This window comes from Budorcas taxicolor, chromosome 8, assembly GCF_023091745.1.
Source record: "Budorcas taxicolor isolate Tak-1 chromosome 8, Takin1.1, whole genome shotgun sequence".
Classification (NCBI taxonomy): Eukaryota; Metazoa; Chordata; class Mammalia; order Artiodactyla; family Bovidae; genus Budorcas; species Budorcas taxicolor.
Window position 1 is genome coordinate 104,211,597 of NC_068917.1, and position 17,625 is coordinate 104,229,221.

The window sequence follows — 17,625 nt, forward strand, 5'->3', positions numbered from 1 at the left end:
GAGAGACAATGATCACATAGGCATTTAATGCTTTGCATTATATCATTTTCAGAACCACTTGTCCTCATTTGCAGAAATCAAATGATAACACTTCACAGGCCATTGTGAGGATTAAATGAAAAGATATGTCAGAGTCTAGCACACTGCTTAGAATGTAAACAGGTATCTCAGCTCTTAAATCTCTTTTCCCTTAGGCCGGAAGTTTTCACACTTACTTACCAGCAAAACCTCTTTATCAACAGAAATGATATGCAAAAAAAGCAAATAAAATCGATGTTTTATAATATAAAACAAAGTTCATAATAATTACATCTTTAATACTTTATTCTATTTTGCTGCTTTTCAAAATTATAATGGAAAAACCCATTTATTACAATAAATCGAAAAAAAAGTAATCATCCCTTTTCCCTAGCCCATTCACAGCCACTCAAAAGACACCAGTGTTAACCATCTGGTGTTCTTCCTCACATCTTTCTCTGCAGTCACATAAACTTCTACAAACATATTTACATCTTTAGATTTTACATCTTTACTTTTTACAAAAATGAGCTATATATCATTAACATCAGCACAGAGTCCACTTTGTTTCCAGTTTAAAATATATAAGCTTCTTAATTTAGACCTAACTCATTCTTTGTTAATAGCTGCATAATATTCCACAGGATTCAAAGTTGTTTTCAAAAACTCACCTGTACTATTCATCACTCAAAGTAAATACATGTTCACATATTTCCTTCAAGCTTTTTGTAAAAAGGTTAGAAAAATTCACCAATAGATCAAAGTCAGCATTGTTTGGAATATGAGAAGAAAATCAAAGGCAAACTTCTAGGGAAAAGGCTCCAAAGGTCCTTTTTCAAATTAGCAAGTTTCTAAAAACCTGACATGCTACACAATGAAATATAAAAATGAAATATTTTTTTCTGAATTCTACAGCTTGAAAAACAAAGAAACAGCTACGCCTTCTTTGGAAAAGATCTTTAACATACATATTTTTATTGACAAATATCTTGGAGAACATACAGTGAGGAGCGGGGAGGCAGTAAGAGGACAAATGTTAACAAGTAAAATGAAGAAAAAAGGTGGTTATTGCTTAGAATTCTAACAATAGTTAAGTGATTCAAAGTTTCAGACAGGATCCAACCACAAAACAGCTCACCAGATCCTCCGTGCTTTCTAAAGAAGGAAGAAATAGAAGGGCAGAGGGAGAGGGGAGAAATCTCATCAAGATAAAATAATGTGTTTGCTGGTAACTGAGTAAAACATTTTGTTTACTCGGATACAAATTAATGACTAAAAGGTTAAGAATGTGGATAGATTGGTTTGATTAATCATTATATTAAAACAGAATACAGGTGACCAAAGGCCTACACAGAAAACGTGTGGCAGGATGAGAAGGTAAGGAAAGAGAAGGGGGAGAGATGGAGACACTGAGAACGGATCAAGCGATGAGCAAGGTTAATAACCAGAGCAACCGATGTAAAATGCCCTCCATCCAAACATCAAAAAAAAAGAAAGAAACTGACATGTCAATTATATAGATGAAGAGACGCAGCCAAAGTCAATAAAGTTAAACTGGTTAGCTGAGCCAAAGATTCACCAATCAAACCTACCTGGAAGGAAAACACTGGTTACAATACTTATCTCAGATGAGAGGTATTGGGGTTAAAAAAAAAAATCTTAAATGGGATTTAAAAGATAAGAAAAGTATGTAACATATTATAAATTACTAAGAAAGACAAGATCTTCAATTTGTGCACCAAAAGGCATCCAGGTGAAATGACTATGCTCACAACAGTAGCAGGAGACCGTAATTCACCATCAGTTCACAGCAGGACTAGAGGACAGGCTTCTCAAGAAATGAGGGCGCAGTGCTGAGTGGCCTCTCCACACACTGAGCTCCCATATTCCACACAGAGGAACTGTTTTCTTTAATCTTATGAATAGCTTTCATGAACATCAGAAATTATATACTTTAAAAGATTAGAGCGTTTGTTTGCTCACTGTGGTTTCCAATCAGAATGCAATAAAACCATGCAAATTTTACACAATTTTGAAACTGAAAACAATATTCTTATAAACTAATTATTAAGTCAAAATTAAAATAACCTAATACTGCTCATCAGTATAACAATGGAGTGTAAGTGAAAGTGAAAGTTGCTCATTTGTGTCTGACTCTTTGCAACCCATGCTACAGCCTGCCAGGCTACTCTGGCCATGACATTCTCCAGGCCAGAATACTGGGGTAGGTAGTCTTCCCCTTCTCCAGGGGATCTTCCCAACCCAGGGGTTGAACCCAGGTCTCTTGCAAAGCAGGCAGATGGATTCTTTACCACCTGAGCCACCAGGGAAGCCCAAGAAAACTGGAGTGGGTAGCCTATTCCCATCTCCAAGGGGATCTTCTCAACCCAGGAATCAAACCAGGGTCTCCTGCATTGCAGGCAAATTCTTTACCAGCTTAGCTACCAGGGAAGCCCAAGGAGTATAACCAAAATTGTAATCAAAAAGAAATCCTCAGCTGAACCCATTTTTGGTTCTGTTTCTTTTTTTCTTTAATCTGACCCTAAACAAATGACAATCATTCCAAGTCTCAATTTAGTCTATAAAATGAAAATCATATTTATACCTCACGTAATCTTGTGAGGATTTAAGTTATTAGCACTTTTCCTGGCACATAATAACCTTTATCATTACTATATAAACTGAAATCTTATGTGAGAAAAATATACTAAAGGAAAACCAAAAAAGGAATATTTGAATACAAACAGAAGAAAAATACTCTTTTAAAAAAATCTAAAAGCTGTTTTTTGAGACTTTCCTGGTAGTCCTTGGTTAAAAATCTGCCTTACAATGCAGAGGACAAGGGTTCAATTCCTGGTTGGGGAAAGAAGATCCTGCATCCCACAGAGCAACTAAGCTCGGGTACCACAACTAGAGACAGCCTGCCGCAAGCGCTACTGAGCCTGCACGTAACAAAGACAGATCCTGCACGGTGCCAACGAGGATCTGATGCAGTCAAATAAATAAACAAGTGCATTTTTTAAAAAGACTGCAAATTCTTTTTAAAAGGTGTTCTCTCCCCTTTAAAAAAAAAAAAAAGCAAAGGTTTGGTAATAACAAAGTAGAAACAAGAATGGAATTTTTCCACTTGAATGGTTAACAGAATATTAAGAGAAATAGTATGACAGAGGTGAATAATAAACAGTGGAACATATAGATGGTTAGAGATAAATGATTTTCTATAAAAGATAAAAACACAAGGAAACGTAAAAATCCTAAGTAAATAAATTAAAAAAAAAAAAACCTTACTGAAAATACTCAGCCGAGAAACCTTGACTAATGCAGAAACTTCCTCCTATTTCCTCTCCTGGTCGCCACCGCAAGTCTCTCTCCACGCCACAGCCAGAGTGCTGGAGTCACTATCACCAACACCCTTGGCAAGCTGCCACTGGACTCCCCACGCCCGACCTCCCACCCCTTCTGATGCGCTGGGTGCAGCTCTGTGGCCCTCTTCAGCTCCCCGCTGGCCTTACACTCAGTTCCAGCTCAAAATCTCTGCATGGGGCCTTCTCTGCCCTTACTGGTCTCCCATTTCTCCGCCTGGCTATTTCCTACACATCACAGAGGCCTCCCTTTCACCCTACATTTAACTTAAATCAAGTCCCCAAATATATTTTTTCATAGGATCCTTTTCCATCTTAGCACTGACTGCAATTTTAACTCTATACTATTTGCCTGATGGTTTAATAATGGTCTCCCTAGCTAGACGTTTCTTTCCTTCACCAAGGTATTCCTAACACCTGGCATATAAAAGGTACTCAGCAAATATTTGCCAAATGAATGAGACTAAATAAAGAAACAGAAACCAATGCATGAAGGCCTTTTATACCTTGCTATTCTGAGGGTAAAAAAAGGCCATAGGAGAGTTTTAAATAGGAAAATGACATAAACACATATCTATCTCAGCAAAGCAGTTATTAACAACAGGCATGTCAAATATTAATATATAACAAGAATGTCCTATTCCTTCCTGTAAACATAACTGACATTCTGAAAGATACTCTTTCTTCACTGAACTCAAAATCCCTCTCAGGGCAGACCTCCAGGAAGGTCATCGCCAATCAATTAGAGTGGCCCAAGGGATGAAATCTGATGATAGCTCAAAAACCCGAAAGTCTAGTATAAATACACTGGAAGACTAATGAACTATTTTAAACTGAGGAGTCCAAATGTTCCCTGTAGAACATTAGGTTATAAAAGAACATCTTGATGTCATGGTTATGCAACTTCTAGTATAGTTCTTTATAAAAATCCTAAAACAGGAGCTATGCAAGACTGCCTCGCTTTTAAAAACATCTCTTTTGCTTACCTTAAATTAAGTTCATATTCATTGTCATGCTTAGCTGCTCAGTTATGTCTGACTCTTTGTGACCCCACGGACTGTAGCCCACCAGAATCCTCTGTCCATGGGATTCTCCAGGCAAGAATACTGGAGTGGGTTGCCATTCCCTTCTCCAGGGAATCCCTGGTGCCTTGGTAATCCCTTTAAATTAAGCTCATATTCATAACCAATGATTAAAGAAGTTTTGGCACCCCTGATGCAAAGAGCTGACTCACTGGAAAAGACCCTGATGCTGGGAAAGATTGAAGGCAAAAGGAGAAGTGGGGGAAGCAGAGGATAAGATGGTTAGAGAGCATCACCAACTCAATGGACATGAATTTGTACAAACTCCAGGAGATAGTGAAGGACAGAGGAAGCTAGTGAGTTGCAGTTCATGTGGTCACAGAATGGGACACAACTTAGCAACTGAACAACCACCACTTTTCATACTGGACTCAGGAGCATGGATTTTAGATCAGGCCTCCATACATTCCAGAACAATTATCTCAATTATTATCACCTAGTACTGATGCCAAGTTTACAGCTGGAGCTAAAAGTAGCTGTGCTAAGCATTCAAAAGGTACTCTGAAATCATGGAAGGAGGTTATGGACTCACTGTCCATTTGTGAAAGGCCTTAACTGGGTTCATGAAGCTGGATTTCAATAATGGGAACAGAAAACTCACTTCATAAAATACATCCATGTATTCCCCATTTAATTCACCCGCAATAATCCCAGCATGCTTACCTTTTTGCGCACGCCTTCTTGGGTGCTGGACAGCTTGAGCAAAACAGGAGGAAGGAATTTAGATATGATATTCTGTAACTGCTCATCTGTTTCAGCATGTCCAAGTCGTAAAAAGACTCGTTCAAGCTGATCTATAACATAAAAAGAAAAAAGGAGAACTTAGCAAATCAAACAGGACCGAGACTAATCACTTTTCTTACTTAATCCTTTTTTCTATATGCAGATCCTGCGGTCAGAACTTTAACCATAGCTGGCCCTGTGTACGGATGATTTTGGCCCCGCTGTGAAACAACACTAAAAAGCTTTACTAGCTAATTATACTGTCTTAGAACTGTCCTGGTCATTTAACCTCTAGAAGGGAAGGAAGCAAGGCAAAATTTCTCTCCTACTTACAAAACTATTCAGTGTTTCTAAAGGATGTGGATACCAGAAAAGATACAAAAGTTTTTAAGAACTTTTCTAGATAAGAGAGTCAGGGAGGGGAACTTTAATCAGATACCAGGGATAATAGATCTTTGGTGAAACCACCTTACTGATGAAATTTCTGCAAAGACAGAATCACTGCCCACTACTACTAGAATTAGCCAACCAGACTGTGAAAGATAAATTTCCACCAAGAAAGCCACTGAGAAACATCTTAACACCACAGGGATGCTTTCAGCAAAACCCAGTCTGTGATAAACTTTAGGATAAATAACTAATACACTCAAAGTTTACATCTGTTCAATCAATACACTATAGCGGAGCGGAGAGGTGAAAGGGGAATTTACCAATGGCAAATGACTGGATATTTGACTTTTGTTCATTTTTTAGATGTTATCATTGTATTGCGGTTATGTTCATTTTTTTAGAGGTTCTTATAAAAATGATCAGTAGTGATTAGGGAGCCTAAGGGGCTGAAAATGTCCTACATCTCACATTCTGAGTGGTGATTATGAAAATATATATTATAGAAAGTCACAATCTCTATATTTTCATACTTTCTACTGTATCTACTATACTTCAACTTTACAAGTTATTTAAAAATGTAAAAGAATTCTTTCCTTCCAGAGATAAAGACTGAAATATCTACAAGTGAAAAAACATAGCAACTTAGATTTACATCAAATAATCAAAGATGTACTGGAAATCTGCTGAAAGAGTAAATTTCAGATGTTCACCTCACCAAAAAGAGAAGGCAACTGTGAGAAGGATATTTTAATTAGCTTGACTGAACTACTCATTTCATTATGTGTATGTATATCAGATTATCATGTTGAACACCTTAAATATATATACTTCAAAAAGTAAAAATAAAAATAGCCATGGCTTCATTCAGGTAGGTTCTCATTTTAAAATAAATAAATAATTGGGCGTGCTGGGGTGAGCTATAGAGAGAAGCCATATAAATGACACCAAGATTAGTCATTAGTTGATAACTGTATAAGCTATGGGATAGATACTGAGAATTTGTGCTTTAGAGTATACTTGAAATTTCCATAATAATTTTCAGAGAAAGATTTATATATATATGCACGCACACACACATAAAGATATAGATACATAAATACAGGTATGTAGATATGTATCTCTATGGGGAGCCTAGAGGCAACAACAACCTGGCACAATCGAGTAGCAACAAGCACACCCAGTGCCCAGATCTTAGTTTTTAAAAACATTCTCCAGGCAAAGTAGCCCCACTCTAGGGTCAGGGTGAGGAAAAAACCAGGTGGACCTGAAGCGTCCTGCAGAAAAGAAAGGGGGCCAGATAGGAAAGGGGGCCTGGAATGAGTCAAAAGGATGCAGGAACCACCCTGAAAGAGCTCCATCACAGTCAAGGCTGGACCAAATTGAGGAACTAATAACACAGTATTGGATTCTAACCCAAAGTATAAAAGAAATCTACATGACCCAGTGATATAAATAAATGACTGAATGGTTAAATGCATGGAGGAAAAGAGACAAGTCTTTCTTACAGAATTTCAATGAATTTCTGTGTAGATACTTCCCCCTACAGGAGATAGACCTTAATTCCTGCCTCTACCCATCACCCCTGTAGGGTAGACTAGAGTTAGCAACTTGCTTCCAAAGAATAGAAGAGAGAATGAGGAAGACGTTAACTTCACAGTGGTACAACTACAACCTGGATAAACACTACTTTAACCAGGTGATGCCATGGTTGGGTATCAGGCTCCCAAATGTGACAAGACGGGCATTTCACCTCTGGGGTATTCCTTCCGAAAACTCACGACCTCCATCTAGACATGGGGTAACACAAACAAACCAACACCACCAAGTCAAAATACAGCCTACAGGATACATGGCCAGTACTGACCAAGATTTTCAAGACCGTGGAAGAGAAAGACTAAGAAACCGTCACAGACCAGAGGAGTCTGGGGAGACGTGACAGCTAAACGCAGTGTGGCAACCTGCACTGGATCCCCGAACAGCAGGAGGACATTAGTGGAAAAACTGGTGAAATCCAAATAAAGTCTCAAGTTCAGCTTCTAAAATAGTAAAGGAAGGAATGGAGGGGAGGTGCGCATGCTGCCTCTGAGATTAGCAGACCAAACCCTTCGATTTGCTAGTAGTTGAAACACTGCTGTAAAAGTAGCTTTTAAGAACAATGGATTCATCCAGTCTATCTGTGGAAACTAGAGATAAGGCGTCTCTGCCCTGCCTCAGCGCCTCACCGATCTCAGGCAGTGGAAACTACAGATTTTAGCTACAGAAACTTAGAATTGTCCGGTGGAAGAAGGCAGGGCTAGATTCTTCATAAGAAACTCATCTGCAGAACCTCTGCCAAAGGCTTAAAAAAAAAAAAAATCAAGTGACATCTGGTCCCTTTCATTTTTCATACAATCATCTGGGTGCTGCTTCTGTATGCCCAGCAGAGCACCAAACACTTTCTCCCTCACTAGAAAGGAAAAGATAACATCCCAACATAGTAAAATTGCGGACGATGGGAATGTGGGAACGGAAAGAAAGGGCCTCAGACGTCACATGGGGGTCCTGGTCGGAGAAGCCGAGCGCCCTTAGGGAACAGGCGATGCCTCTGCACCCTTTGGGGAGGTCAGCATCACACTGATGCCTCATCTGAGTAACAGCAGCACTTTCAACAAGCCATCATCAATCCTGTTCAACTTTATGAAAAGAAATGTAAATAAACATGCAGGTATAATCAACCACTGACCTTTTCAGCCTACAAAGTCAAGAAAATAGGGGGAAACATTTGGCAACAGGATGGTGGCTGAATCCTGTTGTCAGAGGCACAAGAGGAGGAGAACCTGTGCCTTTCCCCTCAACCCTGGACACTGAGCCCCGTGAAAGTGGCAGTCGGCATCAGGCCTCTAACCCCAGACGTGCCTATTCAGAAACAAGAAGCATAAACACAGGCTCTGAAAATTCAAGAGGAATCCAACGTTCAAGTTCACCCTTCGCAAAGACTTAGTGTTCAGTTGTAGGAATTGAGATCCTCCAGGTCATCACCAAAGCATCTGAGGTATGACAGACATTATTCTAGAGTCAAGAGCAAGTTCCATCAACAGTGATGTTATTCCTCTTAGTCAAACCCATACTGACTTAATTTCACTTATGGGTAAATTAAAGACATCACCATACCCTCAGATCATCACTGTTCAATGTGGGGAATATATTCTGAACTATTACTTTTTCCTGTTCATACACTAACATTATTTTAACGTAAAAACTGGAATATAACATATACCATTTTACAATTTGCCTTTTTTTTTCCTTTTAATTAACACAAATACATGGAGTAATGCATGTCTCAGGACTTTTCAGATTTTTTTTAATTAAAATAAAGTGTATATGCTTTATATTTCATATAACCCTAACCACACTGTGTGTTCTAGGGCAGTTCCTATAATTAGATACATTCAGATTTCTGCAGTAAGACATATGGATATGTCTTACTATGTGGGATAGTCAATTATAAAGAACCTCACTCACATCCATTCAGGTCAGGTTTTAATATCAAAAGAGTTACACTAAAAAAAAAAAAAGACAAAAAACTTGAGATATGTATAAAATTTTAAGTATCTTTCCATCAGTCCAGTTCAGTCACTCGACACTAAATAAAGATCAAATTGATAATAGCAACTTTAGAAGAATGATTTATTCAACTATGTGCTATTACCAGATTTGAGTGAAGTCGCTCAGTCGTGTCTGACTCTTTGCGACCCCATGGACTGTAGCCTACCAGGCTCCTCCCTCCATGGGATTCTCCAGGCAAGAGTACTGGAGTGGGTTGCCATTTCCTTATCCAGGGGATCTTCCCGACCCAGAGATCGAACCCGGGTCTCCTGTATTTCAGGCAGATGCTTTAACTTCTGAGCCACCAGGGAAGCCCATTACCAGATTTACAGTACCACAAACAATGCTCCAACGAACATCTTTATCCCTGTGTATCCGTGCACTTGGATGGGTTTCTGCAAGCTAAAACCCTAGAAATGGAACTACTGAGGTAAAGTGTAGGAGTGTCAAGTTTAAGAGATTTTTGACAAATGCCCTTCAAAAGGTTATGATCCTTTGTACCACTGGCAGTACTTGTAAATACCAATCTCCCTGTATTCCCGCCTACACTGAGTAATCTAATCAATCTTACCAAGATCGTAAGTAATCCATCTTAGCTGAATATGATAGATGAGAAAGAACCACACTATTGTTTCATATATATTTTATTACTGAGGTAAAGTATCTTTTTAAATATTTATTGGTCATCTGAAATCTCTTCTTCAGTGAATTACCTTATTCTTTTGACCTGCTAAGTTCTAAAAGCTTCTATATAATATTGAAAAAATTTCCACCTGTTCCCCCTTAAATTAAAATGCTTTGTTCCCAGTATGCCTAGTGACTTTTTTCTTATTGTATGTAAGTTTTTCAAATATCAATGTACCATTCCTTCATTTCATGGCTTCTGAGTTTCTAGCCATGCTTAGAAATACCTTTTTAATTCAAAGATTATGAAAACACGATATTCTACAGCAAAGAGTTAACACAGCGGGCCTGAGACTGCTGTCCTTATGAGGTTTTGTCAGTCAAGGCCAGTCCTTGGCTGCCACAGGAAAGCTTGGATTTCAGGAGGGTTCCCACCATTGCCAGGGCTGATGAAGACTGACTCGCTGTGTCTGAACTGTTTGTGCAAACAATATGCTGTATGCTCAACACATGCTTTCCTCCTGAGAATCTGGAATTTTGGAATGTGTTAGGCAGAAGGTGCCAACGTGAAGAGCACCAAATAAAAGCCTTCAGTAATGAGTCTCTAATGAACCTCCCCTGCAGACAACACTTCACACGTGTTGTCATAACTTGTGTGAGTTGTCCTAACTCACTGCTGAAGAATTACTCATGTCCCACGTGCTTCAACTGGGAGAGGACTCTCAGAAGCATGCACCTGGTTTCCTCCAGACTGCTGCTTTTTATCCTTTCATGGTAATAAATATTAGCCATGAGTACAAGTAAGTGCATAGTCCTGTGAATCCCAGCAAGTCACGGAGCCTGCGGGTGGTCCTGGCAACCCCGACACACACACACACACACACACACACACACACACACACACACACACACACGCACCTGTGTTTTCTTCTAGCTCTTACAATTTTCCTTTCTTTAATCCAACTTGAATTTTTTTTGGCTCATGAGGGATGTAAAGAAACCTTGTCTTTTGTGGGTTTTCTAAATCTCCTTTATTGTGAAATAAAACATTTAGAAATGTGTGCAAGATGTAAGTATAATTTAATAAGTTATTATAAACACGTATGTAGCTACTGCCCAAGTCAAGAAGAAAAATTTGTTTCGAAACTCGCACAAAGAAAGGTTTCTATTCGACTTAGAGAGGACTAAAAGACTGTTGAACACTCAAAAGCACTGTGAATTTCAACGTCATCTAAGATCACAGAGGTAATTACAGCCATGTATGAACTAGAACGGGGTCTTTTGATGTTCAGTCTAAAAACCTTTGCCTCCCTATGAGGAGAAGGGGGCAACAGAGGATGAGCTGGTTGGATGGCATCACCAACTCGATGGACATGAGTATGATTAAACTCCAGGAGATAGTGAAGGATAGGGAAGACTGGCATGCTGCAGTCCATGGGGGTCACAGAGTCAGACACGACTGAGCCGCTGAACACAGCCACCCATGCAACCGTCCTGTATTTTATAGGGCAGGGTTCCTGTACACTGCACCTTCTACAAGGAGCCCTGTTTGAGAGAATCACCAGAAGGTCATAAGAACTTGCCAGATTCAGGTGGTATCTGTGACAATGGGAAAATGTACAAACTCAAAGGTCAGAAAACAACACCAGAGAAAGCTCATTACTATGAATAAGAAGCTAAGACCAAACGTGACAACCTATAATTGACCTCCTTCTGCCTGCTCCTCCAGATTTGCCCCTCCTCCCAGGCCCAGCACCCTGCTACTTTCACCCTGTGAAGCAGACTCGCTATCTAGGTCACTCATTCACTCACACACTCATCCCAGCATGAATCGAAACCCTACTGTGTGCCAGAGCTTGGTGGGCATGGGTACAGAGTAGAGAAGAAAGAGGTGAGGCTGGTGTTCACGCTTAGCACACATGTATGGCATCTGCAGCAGAAAACAACAACAAAAGGCCTGAGACGGACTGCTCAAGACAAGAGCATTTAAGGATGGAAGAAGGAGAGTCTGAGAAAGGGAGGGACAGGCACCACACAAAAACAGGAAGAAAACGGAGTATGAGGTCATAAGAACTAAGGGAAGAAAAAATGGACTAGTCAGGAAGAACTGGAAAAAATTTGCTTGCCTGTATTAAGAACAAAAAATTTTAAAATTCCATCAGATAAATAAATGACACAAGTGTAAGAAGCAAGATTTTAAAGCTTTTAAGAGAAAAGTTCAAAGCACAAAAGGCTAATAGGTTAAGATTTTAAAATATCATAAAACACACCATAAAGTAAAAGAATAAATTATAAATAGCTACAATGTTATTATATGAAAAGAACTTGAGCAAAGAACATACTTTAAAAACTCCTACAAATCAAGGAAAAGCAAATTAATTCAAACTTTTTAAATGGACAAAGACATTAAGCAGGCAATTCAGAGATGAGAGTCATATATTTAACAACACATAAAAAGATGCTCAATCACACTGATCGGGAATACGCAAACTTAACACAATAATGAGATACAATTTCGCACCTTTTACATTAGAAAAATGGGCTTCCCTTGTGGCTTAGCTGGTAAAGAATCTTGCGGGAGACCTGGGTTCAATCCCTGGGTAGAGAAGATCCCCTGGAGAAGGGAAAGGCTACCCACCCCAGGGTTCTGGCCTGGAGAATTCCATGGACTGTATAGTTGCAAAGAGTTGGACACGACTGAGCGACTTTCACTTCGCATTAGAAAAAAATCTTCAAATGTTGGTAAGGACTGGAAACCAACCAGGAGGAACTGAGGCTCACTGTTCATGCGGTGTACACTGACAGAGGGCTTCCCTGGTGGCTCAGACGGTAAAGCGTCTGCCTGCAATGCAGGAGACCCGGGTTTGATTCCTGGGTCGGGAAGATCCCCTGGAGAAGGAAATGGCAACCCACTCCAGGACTCTTGCCTGGAGAATCCCATGGATGGAGGAGCCTAATAGGCTACACTGATACAATCTCCAAGCAACAAGTCTCTAGGTAAGCAGTCTCCACTGCAGCTCAACAGGCACATCCGTTCAACCTGGCAGCCCTCCTCCAGCGGAATATACTCTAGAGCAGTGCTGGTCAAACTAGTCCACCAGCCCCCTAAGAGAGAAGGAACACTTCTTCCTTCACTAGGAAAGTCTTACCAGCCTAAGAAATGTTAAATAAAATAACAGTGAGGGTTGATTTACATTCTGCCATGAATGCCCTATCTGCAAGACATAATTCCCCAGTCCTCAGAAAACAACTTGTGTATCACAGTCCTGGAGAAAAACTCCCAGGGAGAGACAAGCACAAGGACACCTGTAAGAAACTGCTCCGGGACTTAACTAGTGTCACAGTGGATAAGAATCCACCTGACAATGCAGACCACATGACATGGGTTGGATCCCTGGTGGAGGAAGACTTCACATGCTGCGGGGCAATTAAGCCCATGCGCCTCAATGACTGAAGCCTGCGTGCTTAGAGCCCACGTTCTGCAACGAGGAGCTGGCACACCGCAACAGAAGACAATCCCCCGCCTGCCACAACTAGAGAAAGACTGCGCAAAGCAACAAAGACCCAGCACGGCTGAAAATAAGTGAATAAATAAAAACTTTAAAAACAGAAAGAAACCATTCACTGCCACAGGGTCAGTAAATGAAAGAAAGAACAGAAACAATCTAAATGTCAGTTACTGGGAAAATGGATAAAGCAAATGTGGCAGGCTCATGTAACAGTGAAGTCGGACACCACTGAGCAACTTCACTTTCACTTTTCACTTTCATGCATTGGACAAGAGAATGGCAACCCACTCCAGTATCCTTGCCTGGAGAATCTCAGGGACGGGGGAGCCTGGTGGGCTGCCATCTATGGGGTCGCACAGAGTCGGACACAACTGAAGCGACTTAGCAGCAGCAGCAGCATGTAACAATGAAAATACGCAAGAGTCACATGTCACATGGACCAACATAACAATATCTTAAAAACTAAGATCAAACAAAGAAAGCAAGTTGCAGGATTTGTACATTATAATTCCACTCATGTCAAGTTCTTCAGTGTGTGTGTGTGTATTGCTTATGATATACATTGCACAGGAATGACAAGCCCTAGGTGAAAGGGAAGGGAAGGGGAGAGGAGAGGAGAAAAAAGGAAAATTTGTATGGGGTAACACAGGGAGCTTGAATCTTATCAGTAATGTTTAGTCTTATTAAAAAATAAAAGACCTGAAGCTAACAGCAAAAAATGTACAGATCTGACAAAGATGAGTGGAGACATAACTGTTTCTAAGATTATTCGATATATTTTTCTTCATACTAGAAATATTTCATTATGTTAAAAAAGAATATGCACACATACCATAATAATTGTTTTATGATACTATATAAAAAGAAAATATATCAGTAATTTCTCTTTATATTTTCATGTACTTTTCAAATATTCTTCAGTAAAAATATATTTCTTTCAGGAAAAATATCATACAGAGCAAATTTTTTTTAAAGAATCTATGTTTCAAGGATAAAGAAATTTAAAACTTGAAAGGAGCCTTAAAAGAATACGGGAGAACAAAAATAAGAACATTTACTGTTAGAAATGCAAACCGACACAGCCACTTTGGGAAACTAAACACTCTCTTACCATACAATCCGCCAAATGCCTTCCTTGGTGTTTACCCAAAGTAGTTGAAAACATATGTCCACAGAGAAACTTGCACACGGATGTTTACAGCAGCTTTATTCATTCAGTCTTACTGCCAACACTTGGAAGCAACCAAGAGGTCCTTCAGCAAGTGAATGAATAAACTGGTACACATACGGAGAAGGAAATGGCAACCCGCTCCAGTACTCTTGCCTGGAAAATTCCATGGACGGAGAGGCCTGGTAGGCTACAGTCCATGGGATCGCAAACAGTCGGACCCGACTGAGCGACTTCAATGTCAATGTATAATAAAAATACTGATTTAAAAAAAAAAAAAAACTGGTACACATAGACAATGAAATATTACTCAACACTAAACAAAAATGAGCTGTCAAACCATGAAAAGGCATGGAAGAACGAACCTTAAAAGCATATTACTAAGTGCAACAAGACGATCTGAAAACACTACATACCATGATTCTAACTATTTGATGTTCTTCAAGGAGACAGTAAAAAGACCAGCAGTTGCCAGGGAAGAAGAGGGAAGGAGGGATGAATACGACAAGCACAGAGAATTGTAAAGCAGTGAAAATACTCTGCGATATTACAATGATGGATGTGTATCATTATACATCTGTCCAAACCCACTGAATACACAACACCCAGAGTCAACCATGCTGTGAACTTCAGAAGAGAGCTGGTTATGATGCGTCAGTGTAGCTCCATCCCTGGTAAGATACGTGCCATCTGGTGGGCAGGGCGAGGCATATGGGAAACCTTTGTGCCTTCCTGTCAGTCTTGCTGCAAACCTAAAACTGTCCTAAAAAAGCCTGTAAAAAACACTTAGTATCGAAGGAAACACATCAGAAACTGAGATTCTTAAATCCCCAAATAAACAATTTTCAGTTTAGCTTATATCAGCTATTACATTCATGTAGGAAAAAAAAATCTACTAAGAATAAATATATTCATTCACTTTTCATTAAATAATTCTGATTCTTATTATTCACCTGTCTCCAATTTCTCCAGCTAAAGGGATAGAAAAGGACCTTCCTTCCTCCTAACCCTCACGGAAGAAATAACCCAGGAAACGTTTAAGGGCTTCATTTCAGTGTTATCTACCATTAGTCATGAATAATTCTGAAAACATATCATTATCCTTGAGAAATAAAACTGTCCAGATAAATCACTCATTCTTCGTAGCTCTCCAAAAAATATAACTTTGGCCTCTGAGTCAGGGAAGAAACGCTATTTTCTCACAGAATTATAAAAGGTGGCTTTCACTCGTATCATCACTTAAGGAAAAAATATTTTAGAAAATGAAAAAGAAAGAAGAAAAGAAAAAGCAGTAACTCAGTTTCCTTAGATGAACCACCTCTTCATGACAACTTACACATCAAAACATTCCTTAGAAAGTATGCAAGAAAAGCATTTCTGTCAAAAGGACCAGGACTACATTTAAGGTGGTAATTACCCCTAGGTGGTGGAATTTCAGAGGGTTCTCTTCTGGCTTGCTGGTTTAATTCTATGTCATTACTAATTTATCAGTATTTCATGAGCATGAATTACTTGTGTAAATTAAAAAGAGAAAAATGGTTATTCCAGGGGGACAGGTTTCAGATTTCTTTACAGTTGTTTAAATTCTCTACAAACAACATTACTTTTTTTTTCCTGAATGTGAAAGCAAATTTTAAATTATAAATGAGGTTGAGAAGCCTGAAGTGGAAGATGAGATTGAAAAGGAAAGCTGAAAATACTTGGACCACGGCTCACAGCATCATTAACCAATTAACAGTCCAACACTACAGGATATTTTGAGAAAGATCTGTCAAGTCACCACTGAAATACACTAGACTATAATAGAATAATCTCACAAGGAAACAGACTCCCTAAAAGTACTCAGCTTCTTCTGCTTCACATGTATGTAAACATACTACAGTCAAAAAGCAGTTTTACACGGCCATTTGAGCCTCAGAAAAACCCTGCGAGGTGAGCAGCTATTGTCTGCATTTGTAGATGAAAAAACGGGCTCAGGATCCTGACTGACTTGCCAAAGGTCAAAGCTAATGACATTGAGTCACAAGTTGAACCAAGAGGTCTTTAACCTCCAAGTGCACAACAGAACACAGTTACCTCCCTCTAAAGTATTACTGCTGTTTACTGAAGGAGGAACATTCGCTTCAACGTACAGATGAGGAAACAGAGCTTACAAACGTAGGAAGTGGCAGGGCTAGGACTCAACCTCCTGGTCCAACTGCAAACCCAATGCTCCTTCTGATATGCTACATTACAAGAAAGTGGGCGGGGATGACGCTAAGCCTTGCTAGACAACAATGTACAAGGTGACTTTGTACCCTGACCACAGCCAATGTGACAGGAATGGCCCCTGACTCATCCATCTCTTCCTCAGGTGCACAGAGAAGCTGGAAGAACTAGAGGACCTCTAATTCTTAGTTCTGAACCCCTCCTGAGAGCCCCTCTTATATCCGTAAGACTCCCTGACTCCTTATAGTAAGTATCCCACTTTTGCTTATACCACCTTACCACCGGATAAGTTAAGTGAAAGTTGCTCAGTTGTGTCTGACTCTTTGCGACCCCATGGACTATACAGTCCATGGAATTCTCCAGGCCAGGATACTGGAGTGGGAAAGCCGTTCCCTTCTCCAGGGGATCTTCCCAAACCAGGAATCAAATCCAGGCCTCCCGCATTGTAGGCAGATTCTTTACCAACTGAGTCACCAGGGAAGCCTCAGGGAAATTCACCTTACCACTGGGTCCAAACGCAAATGGACGGCCTTTGCCAAGAGGCAAAAAAAAAAAAAAAAACAGATCCACTTCCATTAAAGTACATTAAAAGGGACTTCCCTAGTGGTCCAGTGGTTAAGACTTTGCCTTCCACCGCAGGGGATGCAGGTTTAATTCCCGGTCAAGGAACCAAGATCCCACATGCCTTGCAGCCAGAAAACCAAAACATAAAATAGAAGCAATATGGTAACAGATTAAAAGACTTTAAAATTGGTCCGCATCAAAAAAAAAAAAAAAAATCTTAGGGGAAACACACACACACAGAAGTCGCTCAGTCATGTCCGACTCTGCGACCTCATGGATTGTAGCCCTCCCAGGCTCCTCGGTCCATGAGATTTTCCAGACATGAATACTGGAGTGGGTTACCGTTTCCTTCTCCAAGGAAAAAGGACATTAAAAATGTAAGTATCAGCTAG

The 17,625-nt window shown here is 39.8% G+C and overlaps 1 protein-coding gene across 3 annotated transcripts in view; it reads right to left on the reverse strand.

Moving 5' to 3' along the window:
• The window catches only part of ECPAS (Ecm29 proteasome adaptor and scaffold), a 111,954-nt gene that overhangs the window by 81,540 nt on the left and 12,789 nt on the right, over positions 1-17,625 (reverse strand). For all 3 annotated transcript variants that reach the window (XM_052645398.1, XM_052645396.1, XM_052645397.1), the window contains exon 2: positions 5,126-5,256. In XM_052645398.1, coding sequence (XP_052501358.1) covers positions 5,126-5,256 — 131 coding nt within the window. The remainder of the gene's footprint in view (positions 1-5,125; positions 5,257-17,625) is intronic.